Below are 23,305 nucleotides of genomic sequence, written 5' to 3'. Positions count from 1 at the left end.
TGTATTCTGTGCTATTGTGCACACAATGGCCATTCACTGTGTGTGCATCTCTGTGTGTGTGAGCTGTTATGGGACTCGTAAGACCTAGTCATGAGTGTCATGAGATATAATCGAGACTCTTGTACACACTTTGTCCTGTTATTGTGATTCTTGTCAGGCTCTAACACTTGAATCTGATCACACACTGATATATTTCCTTATAGATTATTCATTTCTGAGTTTCTCTAGTTCTAATTTATTTGACCTGTATTGTTTAACAGCACCTTTATTATTTTATAATGGCTCAACATTCTTTCTTTGTCTGATTGACTGATTATATCTTCAGTCACCTTCTACAATTAGCTAGCTAATATTGCTAATTTGTTTTGTTTTTATGGGTTCTCAATCAATATGGAGAACAAAATGTTCTCCACATATCTAAAATATATATAAATGAACATTTGACACACCACATTAATATTTGCACTCTATTGTATATTTCGCGAATGTAGAAAATTAAAGCACACAACACGACAGCGAATTACAGAATCGATGAGAACACTCATCTGACCCACTTCGTAATTGAACCCCACTTCATAACTGTGCATGAAAGCTATTAAGGGACAGTTTTTGAGTTATTAATCATTTGTGCATGTGGACCAGCCAATTCACATTCACCATACAACTGATGCCTGATGCTAGTGTACTGATGACCAATGAAAGAAAAAAAACCTTCGGTATTCTGTTACCTAAGGTTCTTTATTGTATTTTGTTTAGTGGGGAAAACGTGTTTCTAAGCAGAGTGTTAATGAGCACAGTTGTTGTCTCATATTCTGCAGTGCAGCATCAGCAACAAAAGATGAGCTTTGTCTTGCATTCACATCACACCAGAAATAATGACCTTGAGTCAAGGTGACACAATTTTGATTGATTTTTAGGGGGGTTGTGTTTTTCAGAGGTAAGGCAGTGTGCACAGATCGTCTGCATGTGCTCATACACTAGTGGGTCCGACAGTCATTCTATAAAGATATTGACTGTTCTTATCTGTTAACCAGAATTCCCAGGTGGCTTTATGGCTATCATTCATAAATAAATGTCTATGGTGATGGATAACTTTATTGGATATGGGTTTCATTTAAATTGCTTTCTAATAACACAAATATGGGTTCAGGTTTTAATCAAATAACCACTCTATCATGTCTAACATGAATGTGAATGAGTGGTTGTGCTGTTCACACCCAGCCTTTCACTATATGACCCTACTGCAGAGACATGATTGAGCACACAGCGAAATTTAGCCCTGCCTGTTCAGCACATTATCACTCATAGAACTCATCTCTAAGAGAGATCCATGGGGTGGGGTATAAGGGTAGAGGGGGAGTGAAAAAGAGCTAGAAATTATGTTGCAAGAGACGAAAAGTGCGGAAGATATTTGTGGGAGGATTGTCTGTGTTAACGTGTAACGAGAGTAGAAAGGCTATCAAACACTTGGTTGTCTGAGTCATTGTCAATGGTGAGAACAGACGGTTCTTCAAGGGCAGCACACACACACACACACACACCTAAAACAAGGATATCAGGATCATATAAATCTATGCATTTTAATTAGCTGTTAAAAGATTGTTAGATTTCAGTATTAACTGCATGTAAGATTTGGTTTCTTTTGGACAAATCATAAACTTTTTCTTAGAGCCTTTGCTCTTTCCTTCTCTGTCTCTCATTGGTATTTATAGATTCAGACAAAGTGGGCAGTGTGCATGTCTGAACTGATGCATATGCTTAATGCTTGGTACATTACATTGCTAAATCCTGCTTTTGTTTCTGTTTATATATGTGCTGTGCTGTGCCTACCCTGGCTTACTCATTTCTCATTTGATAGGCAGAGCGAAACAATTAGCATGAGACCAAGACATATCTGGCACCAAGGCATTAGCAGCAGCTCCTTTAAGTACTATAATTTGCAAAATGGGTCCCCTATGGATCAGGCTTGTTTGTCCGGCACATGGCACACATTCTTGCTTGGTTTGAAATCTGGGGAATTTGAACGTTAACACCTTGAAGACTTTATGTTCCTCAAACCTTTCCTGTACTTTTTTTGCAGTGTGGCAAGGCACATTATCCTGCTGAAAGAGGCCACTGCCATTAGGGAATACCGCTGCCATGAATATGTGCACTTGCTCTGCAGCAGGGTTTAGGTATGTGCTATGTGTCAAAGTAACATCCACATGAATGCCAGGACCCAAGCTTTCCAGCAGAACATTGCCCAGAGTATCACGACTCTTGTGGCTTACCCTTTTCCCATAGGGCATCCTGCTGCCATCTCATCCCCAGACGAGACGCACACACACCCAGCTGTCCATATGATCAGACCAGTCCAGCTTGGTCCAGTTCTGATATTCACGTGTCCTGATTAAATGTCTGCCAGACATGCAGAGATCCTATTGGCAACATGATTATCTGAGAGAGGGAAGGAGAGGATGAGTTGAGTGTCATTGAATGAAAATATTTTTAAAAATGAGATTTTATTAGCCACCAATAACTAAAGCAAAAGCAATGTGCATGACTAAAGAGCTCAGGCATTGCTGGCCCTGCTCTCATAGGCAGAGTAGGATCATCCAGGCCAGGGCTCCGATAGTCTGTTGTTCACATTCTAGAAAGGAAAGGATGGATTACTCCACATGCTTAAATCCCATCCCCTCCTTGGACTGTGAGCAAATTTAACAGCCTTTGGAGCCTTAGCCAGATCCCAGAGTGCACACATACACGCTTCCTCAAATGAGAAAAGCCAGAGTTGTCCGACTTTAAAAGCCTAACTGTGTTTTGGCTTATGTGTTCCTCCTGCGCTTCTGTATTATAGATTTAGTCTGGGAGGAAAGGAGAGAAAACAGTCCATAAGAGAGTCTCACACATGCCTAAGGTACAATCCACCTGCACAAATAAATCATATCATGCTGATCCTGTACAACTCCCTCATACTGATAGCTGTAATTAAATTTTTATTGGCATTCTTGCTAAACTCTAATAATGTTTTTATTATATACAAAACTCTGCCAGAGTAGCTCCTCAAGCCATACTGAAATATCACCTCACGCTACTCCAGTTTCCATAAGGTCCACTGGCTACCAGTTTGAGTCCAATTGTCAAACAAAGTCCTGATTGTAATGTTTCACGTCTTTCATGACTATCTATCCTCAGTCCCTCTTCTGCTTCACTTTTTTTTCCATGTGTTAGTGAAAGTCTTGCTTTTGGTTATGAAGTATTTCAGTTTGGCTACCTGCATAAAGAAATTCACAACATTCTTACCACTACAGCACTGAATCCTCAGAACGACGTGCCAACTTTTCAGAGGTTTAAACATGCATGTTGTTGTCAGTGCCTGATTTATTGAGGTGGACAATGTGCCTACTGACCTACTTTTTCTGTTTAGATATCTGTAATATTTTTAGCCCATTCTGTTAAGCAGGTATAGCTATTTCTCAATTGTATTCTATATGCTGGTCTACACTTTGGAGGGAAGTGGTAGCTCAGTGGTTGGCCAAGGTGTTGGCCTACTGATCAGGTTGTGATCCCAGGAACACCAAACTTCCACTTCTGGTCCCCTGAGCAAATCTTAACCCTCAGTGAGATAAATGTAAGATGCTCTGGATAAAGGCATCTGCTAAATGCCATAAATGTAAATGGATTAATGTAGTTTGCAACAAACGCTAGTGTCATGTACACATCTTGAGGGTCATCCATACACATGACACATGACCTCAGACAATCTGCAGCTCTCCTGCATCCACAGTGTCTGTTCCACTGAGACTTTCTTTCTCTGTCAGTCTGCCAAGGCAGATACTGTGCTTGAGACCGGCACTTGAAAGATACTGTGTTGGAAATTTTATCAATTGCCCAATCAAAATAAAATCTGCATTTTAGATGCCAAATGCTTAGTCAGAAGAGAAAACCATGGCCCTATTTATCAGGCATCTTTAGCTTTAAACTTTTAAATGGAAACAGGAGTGACAACTTACTCTTAATTAAGTAATTTTCTTGATTATTAGGTTTAGCTTTTGTATCATTAATACAGTAGAAGTACTTTTACTCAAGTGTTGTGTTCTACATTGGTTTCACAATGAATGAAAATGGGGTCCATTATTTAGTTTTTACTTACTGTGAAGCAGGACATTGCCAGCCTATGTGAGCTTTTCTGTGCCAATTAATCAAAGTAAATAAATTCACCAGTGTAAGTAAATTGCTTCTCAATGCCAACAGCTGTTTTTCAGAAACAATCCAATCCTATTTCTGTCCCTCTTTTCCTTTATTTCTCTCTCCTTAATTTGGGTTTCTGCTTACACCTTTGATTAAATTACCACTTGGCCGTCTGTCAATTTGCCTTGAGCTGGACTAAAGTATGTAATTGGTATGCCAGGGGCTCAGTGCACTTCTTTCCACTCTGGTGGCCCATGCTGACATGTGGCAGTAGATTTGCTTTGCATAATTTTTACCGTCATGCGTCTCACTGTCATTTCAGGGTGAGTGTTGGCTTGATGGTTCATGCTTAATAATGCATGGCACCCTATTTCTTATGGTGGCACGTCTGTGGTGTGTTTGCCAGACTGGGCCACCTGCTGTGGTGGAAAATTATTATTGATGTTTCCCTTTTTTGTAGGTCTGTAAGTCAAAAGCTGGCCATTTTTTAATTTGCAGTATTTTGTTGTGTCACCTTTTTTCTTTTAACTTATTTCTCTTTTTGTCTCACTATCTCTGTTTTTCTCTTCTATCCTCTAGTTGTTTATTTCTTACACTCTCCCTGTATCCTCCTCATCGAATATTTATGCCTTTTAGCCCTTCTTCTATATCTTCGTCTCACATTAACTGCTCTGTGTGCATTTACTATTTAATAATGATCAGCATGACTCCCCTCTTCCTCACCTCACCACCGATACCTCATCTTCATCTCTCTTTCTCCTCCCCCTACCTTTTCGTCTCCGGAGATTCTGTTTCCTTTTTTTCTGCCACACTGCAGGTTCTCTAAATGCTTCTACCTGAGACAGAAACTGCTGATGGCTTAATTTTTTTTCCTATGCAGCTTCCACCAAATCAAATTATGGGTTTATCATTTCCTTAAAAAACATTCTATAGTAAATTATGAATCAAAGTCAGAAACAGAATTGTGTGTGCTTACTCGGTTGTACATTTGTCTTCATTATGGGAAAAATGTCAACACTGCTTTGTATTCATTTAGTAGAGTCATCTCTGCAGTTGGTTCTCTTCAGAACTTGTATGCTCTGTGTGTATCACTGTGAATGTACTGTATGTATAGCTTAACATTAATTAAGGGTTTAATTTTCTCATCTGGGAAACTTAAGATGTGGGTTCTTTGTGACACTTCTCTTGATGTGTGCCAGCATTTATCAAGCCACTGGCCAGTGCACAGCTTGCCACACATTTACGCATTAGGCATAATAGAGTGTGGAATTGGGAATTATTATGACAGGAAATTAAACTCTTGTCTCCTGATCACAGAACCCTTATGGAGTCCAACTGACTTTGCATTGTCAGTCATGGAGGGATGTGCAGAGAGTATTGTTGTCTTTGGTGTTCCGTAAATGTCACTACCATTTAGATAATTACACAGAAGTATAGCAGTGAGAAAATCTTAGCTGCTTACCCAGTTCTACGCAGTGCTCAATATAGGGACTGATTTCATTTTATCTGCACTGATCCATCTTTTTTTTTTATTTTGAGTGACCAGCAGGTCAAGGTGATCCACTCCTTCAATTTATTCCTGCTTTGAAACATGCTACCAAGGTGATGTCTAAAAAAACTCAGATCAGACTTGTACATTCTGAGGTTTGAGTCAGACAGGGTGAGTAGTGTAACCGAGGTCACTGTATGATTTCAAGAGCAAAAATGCTAAAGAACAATTAAAGAAAATGTTCGATGACATTGAAATCAAGGTCAAGGAAATGCTGATAAGTCCAGTACCTTATCCTGCTGGTGCTCTTTAATAGTCTACTAACATGTGTGTTTTATTTATTTGTTTGCTAACAGGTCCTGGCGGTGTCACCGAAGACCCTCCTTTTCACAGAGTGATTACAGCTTCGTGTGGAGAGGGGCAGAGAGTGCCATGCCGCAGCAGCCCACAGCCCCCCAGCACTCCTGTACCCACTCGCCGCCCACTCCTGCCTCCTCCACCAGGCTCCCCAGTTGGTAAGAACATGAAAAAGAAAGCCTAAAAATTTTTATTTCCATGATAAGAAAATGAAACCAGACACACTGCTATTTTATGCCATGAACAAACCTCCCCTCCAGCCAGGCAACTGTTTACATCTGTACAAAATCAATAGTTCTCATCATTATTTTAAGATAGAAACTTGGATATGTTTAAAAATTATAGTTTGCCCGTTTTTAAAACTGCATTTTAAGAGTGTTTCTGCAGATGGGAGATTTGCAAACCTATCGGAGCTTCTCTTATTGAGGCACATTATTGTCACTAAGCTTCAGGCTGAAGAATAAGGACAGGTTGTCAAGCATGAATAATGACTCCAGTGACCACAGCAACCATGATGTCATTAATCTCACAGGCATTATGGTGGGTGCAGTAACCAATGTCTACACCTGCTGAGCTGTGAAGAATCATTATTCAAATATTGCTTAGATGCAAAAATCTTGGGCAACATATGATCTGTTTTATAGTTTTAAAGTAATATTTATAACCTGTCATGAAGCTGTATGAAGCATACCATTTTAAAATCTAAAGATCTTAACAACAGACATTGTCACAAAGCAGCCTTTCAGACATATGGATCTAGATTTATATTTAGATCACTAATGGGCAAGCTAGAGGTGGCACTGACAAGGAAAAAGTCCCTGAGGAAGAAATCTTTAGAGGAACCAGATGCAAAATGGAGCCCACCCTCATAGTGGGATTATTAATTATCACAGCCTATAGTGGAAGAGAAACTCAAACTGGAATAAGAGTGTTGAAAGAATGTTATGGTATGAGTATCAGAGTATTTACAATTGCAGCAGCAGTTCTTAAGTCTACATTCTCCAGCTAAGATCCACAGAAGATTTCAGATTTTTTTCAGGAAGTGCAAAACGTAGGGTATCCATATGGGACAATCTACTGCAGCAGAAATTGAGTCAAAAGTACAGAAAGCTCCAGAGAATCAGAAGTAGAGCAGCAGGATGAATCAGGCAGGTCCGCAGGGTGAGAAGAGCAGTAGAAGTGTGTCAGGATCAGGGATCAACATCACAACATGTTTATCTACCTTTCAGCAGCATGTCACAATATGTGGAAAATACACATGAAATGACTTAAAAATTTGACAGGACCAGAGACGAACAGACTACAGATGATGTAATGAACGTTGACAACCATAAACTAAAAGAAAAAAAGAGAGAGTGCCTACGTTTTTTACTTTACATCAACAACCATAAACTGTTGACAAATTGCATTTGCTGGTTGGTGACGGGTTTCGAACAGTCTATAATAGCTTTGTTGGCTGTTTGTAGAGTGGACTGTCCAAATATAGTTTTCACCTAAACAGGATTGATCTAAATATTTCTGGCAAACTAAAATTGTCTGCACTGGCTGTTTCTCAATGTACCTTTTTATCTTTTCACATGAATTGATCATTAAGCCAGTGTGTGTTATTACGTGCAAATGTATGTACACAATACAATCCATAAATGTCCAAACGTTTATGGACACGTGACCGTCACGTTCATATTCATTCTCTCGCATAGTCCTTCTTTTCTGTTATAATATTCACCACACTTCTGGAAAAGCTTTCCACTAGATTTTGAAGTTTGGCTATGGAGATTTGCCTTTTAAGCCACAAGAACAGTAAGTAATATTGAGAGAGGGTGCATGGAGTGCAGTTATGGTTAGAAAGGTGTTCAGTGGTTGGTGGCAGTGGTCAGGGCTCTGTGGAGACCACTCGAGTTCACCATGTCTTCATGGAGCTTGCTTTATACACAGAAGCACTATTACGCTACAACATTAGCTCCAGTAAAAAGAAATTGTAATTCTTCAGTACACAAAGGCATTCTAGACAACTCCCTGCTTCCAGCTATGTTTAGTGAAGGAGCACATATGGATGCAATGGTTAAAAGAAAGAACTGAGGACATGAAGCCCTTAGTATCACCACACATACATTACAACACAGTGGAATTCTTCTCTTCACATATTCCAGTTGAGGAAGTTTGGGTCAGAGCTCAGGGGTAGCTATGATACAGCACCCCTGGAGCAGGGAGGGTTAAGGGACTTGCTCAATTACCCAACAGTGGAGCTTGGTGGTGTTGGGGCTTGAACCCTGATCCTCTGATCAACAACCCCAAGCTTTAACCACTTGAACCACCATACAAGCATGTGCATATTATACACACTATACATACAGTAATAATGCTAATTTTGTCATACTTTTCATGGTCCTGTACATAACATTTGCAAGAATCTAATGATGGCTGGTGGTTAAAAAGAGGGGAAGTATACGTGTGTGTGTGTGTGTGTGTGTGTGCTTTGTTTTACAGTACCTTTTATATCTCTATATTTTAAACTTTTACAGCTTTTGATGCCTTGATTTTTTTCTCTGTTTGTACACAGAAAAACAGCATTAGTTAACATTTAATTAGGACCTATAACCTAAAAAGTGTATCATTATTGCTGTTTGCCCTTGTTGTCTAGTGTTTTTCTTTCTAATCTAGTGTATTTTTTCATATCAATTACACCTATCCCTCTGAAAGAACATTTATTCATGCTGCAGGGTCTTTCTGGTCATCATTCTAAACATTTACTTTCTACTTTAGACACAAAGCATAGGCAACAGGAACATGACCTGGATCTTATATTTTTATCAGTATCTCTCTCTCTCTCTTCAGCCCATTAATCTTTAAGCACAACTTCCAGGTCCTGCAGTGTTTGTACCCTTAGAGGTGCTCCAGAGGCAGGGGGAGGGAGGACCGCCGGAGCTGCTAACCCAGCGGGGAGTGATGAAATGGTTTGATTTTTAGCAGGCGCTGCTGCTGGTGGTATTTGGCCATAATTACTACAGAACTTTTCAAGTCTCTGTTATACACACTGCATCTGAAAAGGACTAACCCTAGGAATTGCTCCAGTACTTAAATTCAGACCAGTTTCTTGCCTCTGGTGTTGGGATATATTTAGAGGGGATGATATGGAGTGTACATGTTGATGTTAGAGTTTTGGGAGCATCTGGATTTAGTGCTAGTGCGCCTGGGGGTCTAGTTGTTGGGTTGTTTGCTTCATGTGGAGATGAGTTAACAGTAATGAGGAGCTTGGAGACACAAAACTCATAGGATTGTTTGCTCTACATGAAAAAACAGTGGTTAATAAATAAGAAATGATAAGAAACAAATTGTGTCTTTTGCTTGCTATATCCCCAGAAATTAGCTAATACTATAAGATTAATTCATCGCTTAAATTATGAACTGATTTATGATGCATCTACCTTTCCTAAGCCACACAGTGCATGTGATGTGATGCGATTTCGTAAGAGAGCTACTGTGGAATCGGCACAAAGAGTGCTAGTAGAGGGACGCATTAGAGTGCAGCAGTGTGTGTCAGGGTCGCAGCATGTCATTCCAGCTAGGCTAAGATATTAAAGGAGCGTGAGACTGCCTGATTTAGTGCCTCACTGCACCTTATTGAAATCAATCTTTTTCTCTGGCACCACAGCCAAGGAGTTACAGTAAGGAGAGAAAAGTGAACGAAGGAAAAGAAACATGTCTACAGCTCTCTGACATGTCTGTGTGTCCAGATAAAATGCACAGTACCGTCTTCATTCGATATTTTTTTTTTTAACTCTTTGCTTACTATTTATGAATATTAGGCTCCCGCAAAGATTTTCAGAAGACATCTGAGGGTTCTCATTCGGTGCTCTCGTCTCCAAAGCGTCTGGCTGTTGTTTCCCCCAAACCTCAGTCACCAGGTGAGAATAAGCTCTGTCCCGTATCAGTAACCTCATCATTCACATTTTTTCTGATCATCAGAGATGATAAAAGTAATGTACATTGCCAGGGTTTCGGTACGACATAAAAAAAGCTTAATTAAAGCTGCAATAAGTGAAGTTCAAATTCAGATGAATTGCCATAGATGAAAAGTACATGAAAAAGGTAAGTCTAAATCGCTATATGCCTTGAATAGATTACAGGAAACAAACATTTGATCAAATTCAAAACTCAGACTGTTACTTGGAAAGGACAGATAGATATATATGAAGTATATATGGAAACTCTTTGTGCAGGTTATTCCATTCACACACTTTTACCTCACAGGGGGTTCAGACAGCAATTCAAGCCAAAGCTCATAATCCTTCTTGTCTGAAATACTTACCGTCTATCCACCACCCTTCAATCCTCATTTCCTCTTTATGAGGCTGCTATAAATGCTACCAACTGCACCACATAGTAAATATATAATACGCTGCATTGTATTACATAATACTTTCACATTCCATTGCATAACTTTACATTACATTTCTGAAAGAAGCGATTCTAGGCACTTGTAGGAAAAGGCAATGAGCTCTCCAGGCGTCCCCCCCCCCTTTATTGCTATTTGTTACACAGGAGTCTTTTTTACAATTATTATAAGAAGCACATTTTAATTCAGCAGGGATTACACAAGATGTGATGGAGTCTTTTCAAAAACATTAATTCCTTAATAAAAACTGTAGGCATATCTTATGTTTTAATACAGTGAACCATCTAAAAGATAACTGTGTGAAAGAGTGAGCATCATTCAGGCCAAACTATCGAGACAATTTGACAACAAAATGAGCAAAACTATTCCAACACATAATGATTTATACCAAAATAATAATAAAATAAGAATAAGAATAACTATAATGATGATGATGATTTCTCTTTTCCAGACAGATAGGTTCTCGTCATTATGCAAATGTGACAATTCAAAATGAACTAGCTTGTACATTAGCAAGATGGGGCCCCATTTAGGAGGGATTCCTGGTATAACAGTGGACATTACTCATCTGATGTTTTAGAAGGGTTCTGAAAATCTACATGGACGAGTGTCCATGAGTGACACAGAGTGTCTCTATCTCTGTCTCTGTCTCTGTCTCTGTCTCTCTCTCTCTCTCTCTCTCTCTCTCTCTCTCTCTTTCTTTCTCTCTCTCTCTCTCTCTCTCTCTCTTTCTTTCTCTTTCTCACACTCTCTCTCTCTCTCTCTCTCTCTTTCTTTCTCTCTCTCTCTCTCTCTCTTTCTTTCTCTCTCTCTCTCTCTCTCTCTCTCTCTCTGTGCCGCTCTCTCTCTCTGTGCCTCTCTCTCTCTCTCTCTTTCTCTCACTCTCTCTTTCTTTCTTTCTTTCTTTCTTTCTTTCTTTCTTTCTTTCTTTCTTTCTTTCTTTCTTTCTCTCTCTCTCTCTCTCTCTCTTTCTTTCTCTCTCTCTCTCTCTCTGTGCTGTTCTCTCTCTCTCTCTCTCTTTCTCTCTCTTTCTCTCTCTCTCTCTCTCTCTCTCTCTCATTCTTTCTCTCTCTCTCTCTCTCTCTCTCTCTCTCTCTCTCTCTTTGTCTGTTTCTCTCTCTCTCTCTTTCTCTTCCATCCCACCCCCCACATAAGAGCAGCATCTCTCTTTACTTAAAAGCTTGTCACGTCGTCACCCCTGAGTTGTTCAGAGAAACATTTTCTACCCTTCTATTAGACCTGTTTTATTACCAAGACTCCATCACTTTTCTTCTGTTGTCATAGAGATGACTCCATGACTGTAGGGCAAGCCATTCCGGTGGCATGTATTATATATACATGTGTGCATTTGTGTGTGTGTGTGTGTGTGAACACTCTGATGGATGTGGGTGTGTGCATTAGAGATTAAATACATGAGCCTTCTGGCAGCACTTTATGTCACTCTGACTTATGCTCCTGTAATCTGTGTAGGTTAATGTACAAGCATGTTTATCAGTCTATATGACAATAATGGATTTACAAATATTTGTTAAAGCTGTTAAGACGAATTTCTGACTAAAAACACAAAATAAAAGGTAAAGGCAAAATTTAGATTTAAAAGCACTTTGTGGTGTGTGGTGTAGGATTTACGGCAACAGCGTGCAGACACACACACACACGTCACCGTAGGGGTGAGTATATTCTCTGCTGGAGCAGAAACCTGTGGCCTTTTTTTCTCTGTCACACCTGCTGTGTCCATAGAGCCTCTTTAATTAGTTTTTTACCTCCACAACAAGCTCCTATTTAAAAAAAACAAATAAAAAGAGGTATATTCATCTGAACTCTGAAGATCAGTTCCTTAGAGAGAAACAGTTTATGAGTCGTGACACCTGCTTTATCTTCTGCATGAAACTGGTCTCCTCTCTCCAGTCCTGCAGAGACAGAGGGCAGCACGGGTCCCCGGAGTCCCTGGGGGCTCAGGTGTGCCAGTTACAGGGCGCAGTGTTTCTCCAGGCTCGGAAAAGATAAAAGAAGAAGCACAGAGGAAGGAGAAAGAGCGAGAGGAGCAGGAGAAGCGAGAGGAGGAGGTGCTGCGGCTGCAGACTCAATGCAAGGAGCAAAATGGACAACTGCTGGCCATCCGGGCTGAGCTGAAGAGGACAGTTCTAGGTCTGGATGTCTTAGCCATCTGCACCAAGCACTTCTGTCTGAAGGTACTGATAGCATACATAAAAATTTATGTTAAACTATAATCTTTAGTCTTTAATCTTTATGGCCATCTTTAGCGTATAGGTTACATGTTATTACAGACTGTGACAGTGCTGTGCTAGGCTTTAGGATGAAGATGCCTCATTTTATCTGCCTCACATTTGCTTCATTAAGCATCACTTGTGTTCCTTTAATGGTTAGAGACTTTGTAAGTATATGTTAATAGTACAAAGGAAATTTACATACAGGCTGTTTGTGGCTTTAAAATGAGATATTCATCCAGACATAAATCAAAATGGAGTTTCTTTTCTCCACTACAACATGCTCAAGTATCTTGCTCAATTCAGACTGCACGTGATTATTTATTTAAATGCCAGAGAAGTGTGACTGTCCATTGGATTAAAAACTTCTTTCTATGATATGATATACAAAATACAAAAATCTAACTGTGTTGAAAAATCAACTGTGAGCATTCGACAGACCCCACGTGGGCAGGCCTGGTTTATACACAGTACCCTCTGGTGGTCAAAAAGGACAGTGCATTATTTGAATAATTTAGTTCTTCCACTGCTCTTTGTGTTGTCTGACACCTTTGGGATAAACCTCACTCCTGGACAGCCACAACATACCTGATTCAGCTTATCAGATAATCATTAAGATCTTTATTGTATTTGAATTGAATTTGGTGTGTTTGATAAAGAAAAACAAATCTCATGCGATACATGGCTTCCAGGACCCTTATAATGAAACAGTTAATTTTATGCTAGTCAGGTTCTGTATGGATCAAGATGGCAGACGTGTCTGTATACACACTCACACACACATATACACACACACTGTGCAGATATGCATGCCCACTCCCCAATGGTTTTTGCTTATGCTTGTATAAGTAAATGCCTTCTGCCTAATATTAGTATAGAGATAATGAATGGATATTTGGTTAGTGTACTAATCAGATTTCATTTCTTCATTAGAATCTTCTCCTGTTGGTAGTGGTGGTGGACATGTATTTGAAAACTTAAATGGACAAAGATTTAACAGAAATGTTTCAAAAAGCTCTATTGACGGTCAGCTGAGTATTTCAGCCTGTAGCCATTCTACAAACACAGACACGCACACACACTATATGAACTGTACTATCACACTAATCAGGCATGACATTATGACCACCTGCCTAATATTGTGTTGGTCCTGCACTGTGTATTCTGAAACCTTTCTATCAGAACCAGCATTAACTTCTTCAGCAATTTGAGCAACAGTAGCTTGTCTGTTGGATCAGATCACACGGGCCAGCCTTCACTCCCCACGTGCATCAATGAGCCTTGACCGCCCATGACCCTGTCTCCGGTTCACCACTGTTCCTTCCTTGGACCACTTTTGATAGATACTGACCACTGCAGACCGGGAACACCCCACAAGAGCTGCAGTTTTGGAGATGCTCTGATCCAGTGGTCTAGCCATCACAATTTGGTCCTTCATCAAACTCGCTCAAATCCTTACGCTTGTCCATTTTTCCTGCTTCTAACACATCAACTTTGAGGACAAAATGTTCACTTGCTGCCTAATATATCCCACCCACTAACAGGTGCCATGATGAGGAGATCATCAGTCTTATTCACTTCACCTCTCACTGCTCACAATGTTATGCCTGATTGGTATATGTTCTGCTGCTCTAGTACAGCTACAGGCTGAAATACCCAGTGGACACTCAGTCCCATGCTACACTTTAGTAATCATCTGGAAAGTGACTAGATCTATCATTCTGGATTGGGGGATGGACAGTTGTGTGTTTGTGTGTATTTCAGAGTGGAAATGCTGAGCAGAAAGAGAAGGAGTTGTCTCGGGAGCTCAGCCAGATTCAGGAAGAATTGGGTAAGTGCTGTGTAATACTCATATGTGCGTTTAAAACTTTGACTCTTCACTCACTAAAATAATATTGAATCGAGGCTCGAGGACTCATCCTACATCTGTGAGATGTGTCTCTATACTTTGTTCAAATTCACACGATCCAAGTTTTAAGAAAAAAGGTTATGTTTATGGTTGAATATATATATATTCATTTATTATACATTTATTTCTATGAAACAAGCTGTACATTATACATACTTGTCTGAATTCCTATGAAAGACTGAAGAGATTAGGTTAGTGGGTTATCATGGTGGACTTCAGTCTGGATGTGGACCCATTGAAATATTTTAGCTCATTAATTGATCTGTTACTGTTGTCTGTTGTCATTTACATACTGAATACTTCTCTTCCGCCCTCATGGTCAGCATGCACTGTTGCTCGATGGAAGCTGCTCCAGCAGGAAAAGACTGCACTGGAGCAGAGTTTTGCGCTGCAGCTGAAAGAGCTCCAGGAGCAGCAGGAGGCAGAGCTCGCCTCTCTGGAGGAAGAGCTCAGAACACGGCATGCCTCTGACACAGACCACCTGAGAGCTGAGCACCAGTCACATGTGGAGGAACTGCGAACCCAGCAACAGGAGCAAGTATGTGTGTGTGTGTGTATGTGTGTGTGTGTGTGTGTGTGTGTGTGTGTGTGTGATTTGCATTGATCTTACATTTAAACAGATAAAAGCCCAAAATTACATTTATTTAACCTTATTTTGTTTAATGTAGTGTGTTTAATGAGGTGTTAAGTGTAATACAAAATACTGTATATTTTTCTTTATCTTAATTAGTAGCAAAATGCACTGTATTGTTCTATATACAGAAAAAAACAAAACCTCTATATAATCAGGGGATCCTAATTAATAGCCGATATACAGTACATGCATATAAGAATTGAAAAGAATATATAACAGAGTCTATTTTTAGCACTTTTTACCTTTAGGTCAAAAAGACCTGAATGTAATCTCCGAATGAAGTGAATTATTTTAAAAGCATTATGAGACTTTTTGACCTCAAAAGAACATAAAGACAGCTGGTTGCTTGGCATGTGTGCAGTTCTAAGCAGTTCTCCAAATAAAGGTTTTGGCCTTATATGCTGATCCTGTTTTTTTTTCCATTTCCCAGAGGAAAGAGCACAGCTAAGAATAGAACTAGAAAATGTACATCACATACTGTGTGTTTATATATAGAGAAAGAAAAAGACCCAATGATGCAGTATGTGTTATAAAATAAGCATAGTTTACATAGTTTAATCAAAACAATTTGAATATCAATTCAAGTCTAAAACCTTTAAAAAACTATTTTTAGATTGAAGAGTTAACAGCTCAGCATGAGTCTGCATTGGAAGACCTAAGAACCATGCACAACATGACCATGGCAAGTCTGCAGGAGGAGCATGCCAGGACCATGAGAGGTGTGTGTGTTCACATTCGGATTATTTTATCTGTTTTATATATATATATATATATATATATATATATATATATATATATATATATACCTACCGATCAGGCATAACATTGTGAGCAGTGACAGGTGAAGTGTATGTGTGTAGGTGAATAAGACTGATGATCTCCTCATCATGGCACCTGTTAATGGGTGGGATATATTAGGCAGCAAGTAAACATTTTGTCCTCAAAGTTGATGTTAGAAGCAGGAAAAATGGACAAATTGCTGAAGAAGTTAATGCTGGTTCTGATAGAAAGGTGTCAGAATACACAGTACATCACAGTTTGTTGTGTATGTGGCTCTATAGCTGCAGACCAGTCAGGGTGCTCATGCTGACCCCTGTGCACTGCCGAAAGCACCAATAACGGGCACATGAGCATCAGAACTGGACCACGGAGTAATGGAAGGTGTCCTGGTCTGATGAATCACGTTTTCTTTTACATCATGTGGATGGCCGGGTGCGTGTGCGTCTCTTACCTGGAGAACACGTGGCACCAGGATGCACTATGGAAAGAAGACAAGCTGGCGGAGGCAGTGTCATGCTTTGGGCAATGTTCTGCTGGGAAACCTTGGGTCCTGCCATCCATGTGGATGTTACTTTGACACGTACCACCTACCTAAGCAGTGTTACAGACCATGTACACCCTTTCATGGAAACGGTATTCCCTGATGGCTGTGGCCTCTTTCAGCAGGATAATGCACTGTGCCACAAAGCAGAAATGGTTCAGGAATGGTTTGATGATCACAACAACCAGTTTGAGGTGTTGACTTGGCCTCCAAATTCCCCAGATCTCAATCCAATCCAGAATCTGTGGGATGTGCTGGACAAACATGTCTGATCCATGGAGGCCGCACCTCGCAATTTACAGGACTTAAAGGATCTGCTGCTAACATGCCAGATACCACAGGGCAAAAGGGGGACCAACACAATATCAGGTGGTCACAATGATATGCCTGATTGGTATGTATGTATGTATGTATGTTGTCTAAATAGGAAGAGGAAAAAAGAGGAAGAGTGCCATGGCATCACTGTGCTTATTTCTTGTTTGTATTCAGACCTGAGGAAAGCCCATGAAAAACAGACAGCTGCTTTAGAGAATGATTTTGAAAAGCATAAACTCTCTCTTCAGGTAAGATCACATGCATTTAACCAACAAGTTTGAGATATTTGACCTGAATCTCAAATCAGTTAATATATTAATATTGTGACATGCTGTCATATTATGACATGTTGGCTTCTAACAGATTTATGGCAGGTGTTTACAACAGTGAAGTAAAAGTGTGTGTGTGTGTGTGTGTTTTAGGATCAGGTTGACATGCTGACATTTCAAAACCGAGCCTTACAAGACAAAGCCAAACGCTTTGAAGAGGCACTGAGGAAGAGCGCAGATGAGCAGATACTGGTACAATATCTACACTACACTGATTCACACACATTCTCACATACTTGTTAATGATTTGGGGTTGATACTGGGTTTTAGGATGCGCTCGCCCCATACCAGCACATTGAGCAAGACCTTAAGAGCCTGAAGGAGGTTCTGGAGATGAAGAACCAGCAGATACATGACCAGGAGAGGAAGATCTGCCATCTGGAGAAAGTGGTAAGCTCTAAAATAAAGTTCCTGTATTAGCACATTTACATGAGGATCTTTTCTGGAGGTTAAGTGTTTTTTGAATAAGGCGAGGATATATAGAGAGAGAGATTTCGAAGGTTATGATGGCACATTCAGTATACAATGAACATTTATTCTAAGGAACATTGTATGCATGAAGTGTATAAGAATTTAATGGCAAGCGCTGTGGTTACCTGATCATTTGAGCAGGCCCAAAAGAACATATATCTGGAGGAGAAGGTACAGGTTCTACAACAGCAGAACGAGGACCTGAAGGCTCGCATCGACCGCAATGTTGCTCTGTCCAGGTAATCCTCACCTGCAATAACCTTTCAGTCTTTATTAACACTTTGTTAAATAATTAAAACATCTCTTTTAATATTCTTTTCATATTTATGCCTAAAATGCTATTATAAACATAATTATACTGAGCTATTGCCAGTATAGTCCTTATATAAGATATAAATTATTAGTGTAGATAAAGCTTGCTGAAAGTGTTTAGTTTTATTTTATTTTCCCAGAACATATTTTAGTAGCTTTTTTGTAGAGAAACTAATCTTTTTAATTCTTTAAACACGTTTTTTGTTTCTAATGCATTCAGACATAATTAGTACATATGCTGAAGATGTGTTGCTTTTCTGTCTGTAGGGTGATCACAAAAACTGAGCCCAAAAACACTGAATGTGATCACATTTGTAACTCTAAACTTTAAATCAGGCTAAGTGTGGGATTTTCTACATTTAAATGGCTAACTTAAATTAAATTGGCGACTCTGAACTCTTACAAGGCTGAAATTTCCTCTTCATATAGCACTAAGTTGAGAGATGAAATGTGAGCGTTAGTGTGAGTGACTGTGTGATACCCATCATAGGCAACTTTCGGAGGAGAATGCCAACCTGCAGGAGCACGTGGAAAAGGAGTCCAATGAGAAGAAACGCTTGAGCCGTAACAATGAAGAGCTGCTGTGGCTTTTGCAGACAAGTCCCCATCTCTCTCCCTCCTCCTCCCCCAGCCACAGGGTCTTCTTCCCAGGGTTTGACAATCCCCCCTTCCCTGGATCTCCCAGCCCTGGAACTCCCACACACTCAAACTCCCCTGGACCCTGTACTCCTGTACATAAAGTAGGTTCTCCCAGCCCTGGTACTCCGACTCACAGAGCCTTGCCAGCAGCCAGGAGCTCTCCAGCACGAGTACCTAACGCCAACACGCTACCCAGATAAGCTCTTTAACAAAACAATGAACAAGTCAGTTTATAAATATTTCCTGTTTCATCTCTCTTTCCTGTTTTTCAAAGTGATATAATTGTGTGATGTTTGAGATCATTGTTGCCCATTGAAAAGAAAAAAGCAGTTTGAAAAATGTCCACATCTGTCCGAGATAATGTCCGGCCAGAGATTCTGACAGTCAGATTGTGTCTTTACTTCTGGATGTCAAACCTAAAATCTTTTTTGATATCTCCACCACACCTGTTAAGCATAACTGCATTTCTATGAGCAGCAATTGTTCTAAAGTACTCTATAGTGCGTTTAAATCCTACAGCCTGTTAATACTAAGCCAGGCCACAGACGGGCCAAACACAATGTTGTACTACAGCAGAAGCCTTTCGTATACAGCCCACACGTTCTCAGCCTTCTTAGTGATCAGCACACCAGCAGGTTATTACATTCAGAACAAGAGCATTCTGTACTTTTTGATCTCACTCAGTATGTAATAGTGATCTCTTACTGTTGCTGTACTTTTCTCCTTAGACTTTACATGTATACAGTTTTGCTAGGGGCATGGTTCAGGTCTCTGGCAGGCCAAGTCTGGATGCACTGGTGGAAGAAAAGATGGAGCCACAGGTGCCAAACTCAAGGGCACATGGGATAAATATACCTTGCTGCCTTAATTCATGCAGAAAAAAACACCAACGGACATTGAATCAGCCCATACACTGAAGCAGCATGACCTAGACTTGCATAACGTCCAGTCCACACCACACACTCCTCTTCACACCACTGACACGACAGCATGCTTAACGTTTACCAAAGTAAACTAGTGCCTGAATATCTGTGAAACATGAAGAATGGCGACAACAATATCTATAGAAGATCTGCATATTTGTGTTTATTCCCATTAATATCACTTTTCTATGTACAGTATTTTTTTTCTGTACGTAAATGTTTCACAATTATGGCGTCACCATACAGTTTCATTTTTAGTTATACTGTTTATAAAAGCTGTAAGTGATGAATTTAAAACAAGTTGGAATTTTAAGCTCTTAATAGAGAACCTAAAACAAACACAACATGGTGTGTGGGCTGACATTTAAGGTCTTGGCAGATTGAACACTGGTTAAATATTCAGCTGCTGCACATGAAGCACATCTAAAAAGTTTCAGAAACATATTTGCTGCTAAGTGGCCTTCAAAACTGCTGATGTAGCCTGGGTTGATGCAGTAGGGAGCTCACACTTTTAAACAGCTATTAGGCATTGGCCAGCTTTGCACAAACACCACCCACTGATCCCCCAAGATGTTTTATTAGCTGTCAAAATGATTATTAGCACCATACTAATTATCTGTCATAATGCTTATTGCACTGAAATGTAACCCTGAAAATAGAATTGATTTACACTTAGTGTGTCCAGGTTTTATTGGTCTGCCATGACACCATGCTTAAAATCAGAGGTGTAACTGTTCGCAGTTTGTTTGCATGATCACAGGAGGTTGACAGTTTTGCTTGAAAATGTCAATTTTGTACAACCTCAAACTACCAAATAAGCTGATTTTTAAACACAACACTTGCTCCGGTCTTCCAGTCTTGTCTGTAATGGCTGCCTCTCAGGGTCAAATCCCTCAAGTCGCCATGTACACATCTACTCTATCTTTACAGGCTCAATATCGGTTCTGTTTCTCAGTATATTATATATATATATATATATATATATATATATATACACACACACACACACACACACACACACACACACACCACCAGAGAATAAAACTACTACAGGAATTTCTCCATGTAAAAGGTTGCTATTTGTCATTTTTAATAGTGGTGTTGTAATGAAATTCTGCTATGTGCATGTGTTGTAAAAGCCTTCCAGGCTTTTTTTTTCTTTTTCTTTGTGAAACTTTGGATTGTAGTACATATAGATACTAGGAATCTGTTCCAGAAGCTTCCATATACATAAAGACTAGAATGAACTACACCTCAGTAGTTACTCCCCCCCCTCCCTTTTTTATATATATATATATATGTGTACTGCTGTTTTACCAATGCAACGGTAAGTTTGTTTTTCTCTTATGACAGAACACTGTTAATTGAAATTGACAGACAAATAATTTCCTTTTCATTATAACATGACTAATTGAAGCTGTTTTATCTGTATTTATAATAACCCTTATTATTAACTGTGTAGAGTAGCATTACTTGTAGAAATGATTCTCTCTGTATACCTAAACTAGAAGGGAATGTAGCCTAAAAATGTCTTAAAATGCCATTGTACTTTAACTTTCAGGGATTTTTTTAGACAGTGGAGTTTTTTCTGGTAATAAAAATAGCATGTTTTAATTAGATTTAGAAATACACCCAGAACTAACTGACTGACAATTGACTGGCCAATGCCCCAATTTATTTATAGCAATAAAATTCCAACTGAAGAATTAATTAATGAATCATTTATGCAGATTGAGCAAATAATGTACCCAAAAATGTTGCACAGTAGGAATTGTGAAGCAAATATTGTATTTCAGAACAGAGCATTAGGAAAGAAAAATAACTCGTTTTTGATAACTCACACCACACAATTTTTAAAACTGGAAATTTTCTAGATCTAGCGTTAGATCGTGTATTTACCTGTTTCAGAGGTAATCCGATTTCCGATATGAATTTTGATAATTGTCAGATGTTTACTGGTATTTTTTCTATAATATCAATGTCTGATGGTGCTTTTCATAGGTTAATTCAAGAACAAGAATTAAAAAGCTGTTCTTGGGTTCGTTTGTTTGGTTTTTTGCTCTCTTAAATACAGTTCTTATGATTTCTGAACATATTGGTTTGTTAATAAGCACACTCTTGTAGGAATGAGAATGTTTTTTGGTTAGAGACTATTTTTTTAACCTTATACGGAAATATTTTTGACCGTGTTTATTTTGAGTTTTAAATCATTGTACAACTGCATGTTGTATCGTGGCTTGAATTTGTTTCCTTTTTACAATGTTCCGTCAATAACCTGTAGTCTATATTTGTTGTTTGGAATTCTTTAAAAAGTCCTCTGTTTTTGCTAACATAACCCAGTTATCACAGATGACCATAAGGTTACAACAGGACCTATAAATTAGCCATTATCATAACAGGTAGCTTTTAGAAGACATTACTGAAGACAGTCAACATTTGTTTTTATAAACATTTGGTTTAAACTTGGCATATAATGTACTTTTTCTTATTCAACAGCTATTATACCAGCACATGAATTATTATTACGAATATTTCTACAGTTACAACCATTCAAGAATCGAACCTAATACACATTGGATTAATGTGCCTTGATTTCCTGGACCACAGCAAAAACAGAGGAAGTTTTTTAACAGTGATTTTGCAGTTCTTTATATGTTCCATGAAGATCAGTGCTGGACTAAGTTCATTTTAATGACATTTGTTTTCATTGTCACACCGATGATCATTCAGAGATTGTGTTCTGACTCTAATATCGATCTAAGTCCCTCCAGAGCCTAAACATCCTCTTTAAATTCTCAAATCAGAATGTTTTCAGAGATCAGCTACGTATTTCAGTATGAACATACCATTTTCTACATATCACTGGAAATAAATGAGTGGTTCAAAATATCAGTATTGAACGAAGAAACATTTCTACCTTCAAACCAACCAAGCTGTGAAGTGAAATATAAAAAAATATATATTACAGATATTTTCCCAAAGAATTTCTCTCAGAACATCCTGATTTGCACTTTAGTAAGATCCTACTGTTTCTGGCATTTCACCTAGATGGAACTTTATAATAGTAATCTTAACATAATATTGTGTACAGGTATAAATGTGACAATTATATGACCTCTGTATTGGTCAAAAGTGACCAAAACCGAATGCTGAAAATTTGAAATATTTTAACCCCTTAAACTCCAGGATACATTGGTGTATACAAACTAATATTCCTTACCTTTACTGTATAATTCATATTCTTATGGAACAATATGATTTAAAACACATATCTGATTAAGAGTCTAAGGGGTTAATTACCTCGGTTTCCAACAACGACTACTAACAGCTCTGTTCTTCTGCATGAAGGGTAAAACTGGATCAGGGACTGAAGCTTTTTTAACAGAACTGAATCTCAAATCTCACTAAGAACAAGAAAAATAAAATGCATCACACAGACTACATGTTTGTGGAAAATCTCACGCTCATTGTTTTCTTCCATTCTGCTTCCTTCTTCCGGTGACTGGAATGTACAGTCGCTTGTGTACATAATATTTACGGTGTCAAATGAATCAGCAGTGCATGTTTGTCTGTGCGGATCATCTCTCTTCTGTGTATGTGCTTTTTTAATCTTTCTTTTGTGATGGTTAACGCTGTAACTGTATCTGTAGCCGTAGCTTAGTTACTATTAATCTTAAGGAATGGAAAGTATTTATATCTCAAAACATTTGTATGCACTTTGGGAGGGATGGATATTAAATAAAATATTAAAGTAGTTAAAAAACATGTCTGATGTTCATTTTTTGATATAGACATTAAGGACAACATATGTA

The 23,305-nt window shown here is 38.9% G+C and overlaps 1 protein-coding gene across 2 annotated transcripts in view; it reads left to right on the top strand.

Moving 5' to 3' along the window:
- The window catches only part of mtus2a (microtubule associated tumor suppressor candidate 2a), a 53,827-nt gene extending 33,306 nt beyond the window's left edge, over positions 1–20,521 (top strand). The window contains exons 5-15 of one of the 2 annotated variants that reach the window (XM_058410971.1): positions 6,016–6,174; positions 9,823–9,921; positions 12,321–12,604; positions 14,405–14,471; positions 14,873–15,087; positions 15,797–15,902; positions 16,994–17,067; positions 17,242–17,340; positions 17,419–17,538; positions 17,761–17,858; positions 18,422–20,521. In XM_058410971.1, coding sequence (XP_058266954.1) covers positions 6,016–6,174; positions 9,823–9,921; positions 12,321–12,604; positions 14,405–14,471; positions 14,873–15,087; positions 15,797–15,902; positions 16,994–17,067; positions 17,242–17,340; positions 17,419–17,538; positions 17,761–17,858; positions 18,422–18,770 — 1,670 coding nt within the window. In that variant the 3' untranslated portion in view covers positions 18,771–20,521. Of the gene's footprint in view, positions 1–6,015; positions 6,175–9,822; positions 9,922–12,320; positions 12,605–14,404; positions 14,472–14,872; positions 15,088–15,796; positions 15,903–16,993; positions 17,068–17,241; positions 17,341–17,418; positions 17,539–17,757; positions 17,859–18,421 lie in introns of both variants that reach the window. The other variant, XM_058410970.1, reaches the window with a different exon arrangement.
- Positions 20,522–23,305: the final 2,784 nt, after the last annotated feature.

The sequence above is a fragment of the Hemibagrus wyckioides genome, linkage group LG16 (genome assembly GCF_019097595.1).
Source record: "Hemibagrus wyckioides isolate EC202008001 linkage group LG16, SWU_Hwy_1.0, whole genome shotgun sequence".
NCBI lineage: Eukaryota > Metazoa > Chordata > Actinopteri > Siluriformes > Bagridae > Hemibagrus > Hemibagrus wyckioides.
This window is presented reverse-complemented; position numbering and strand designations above follow the sequence as displayed.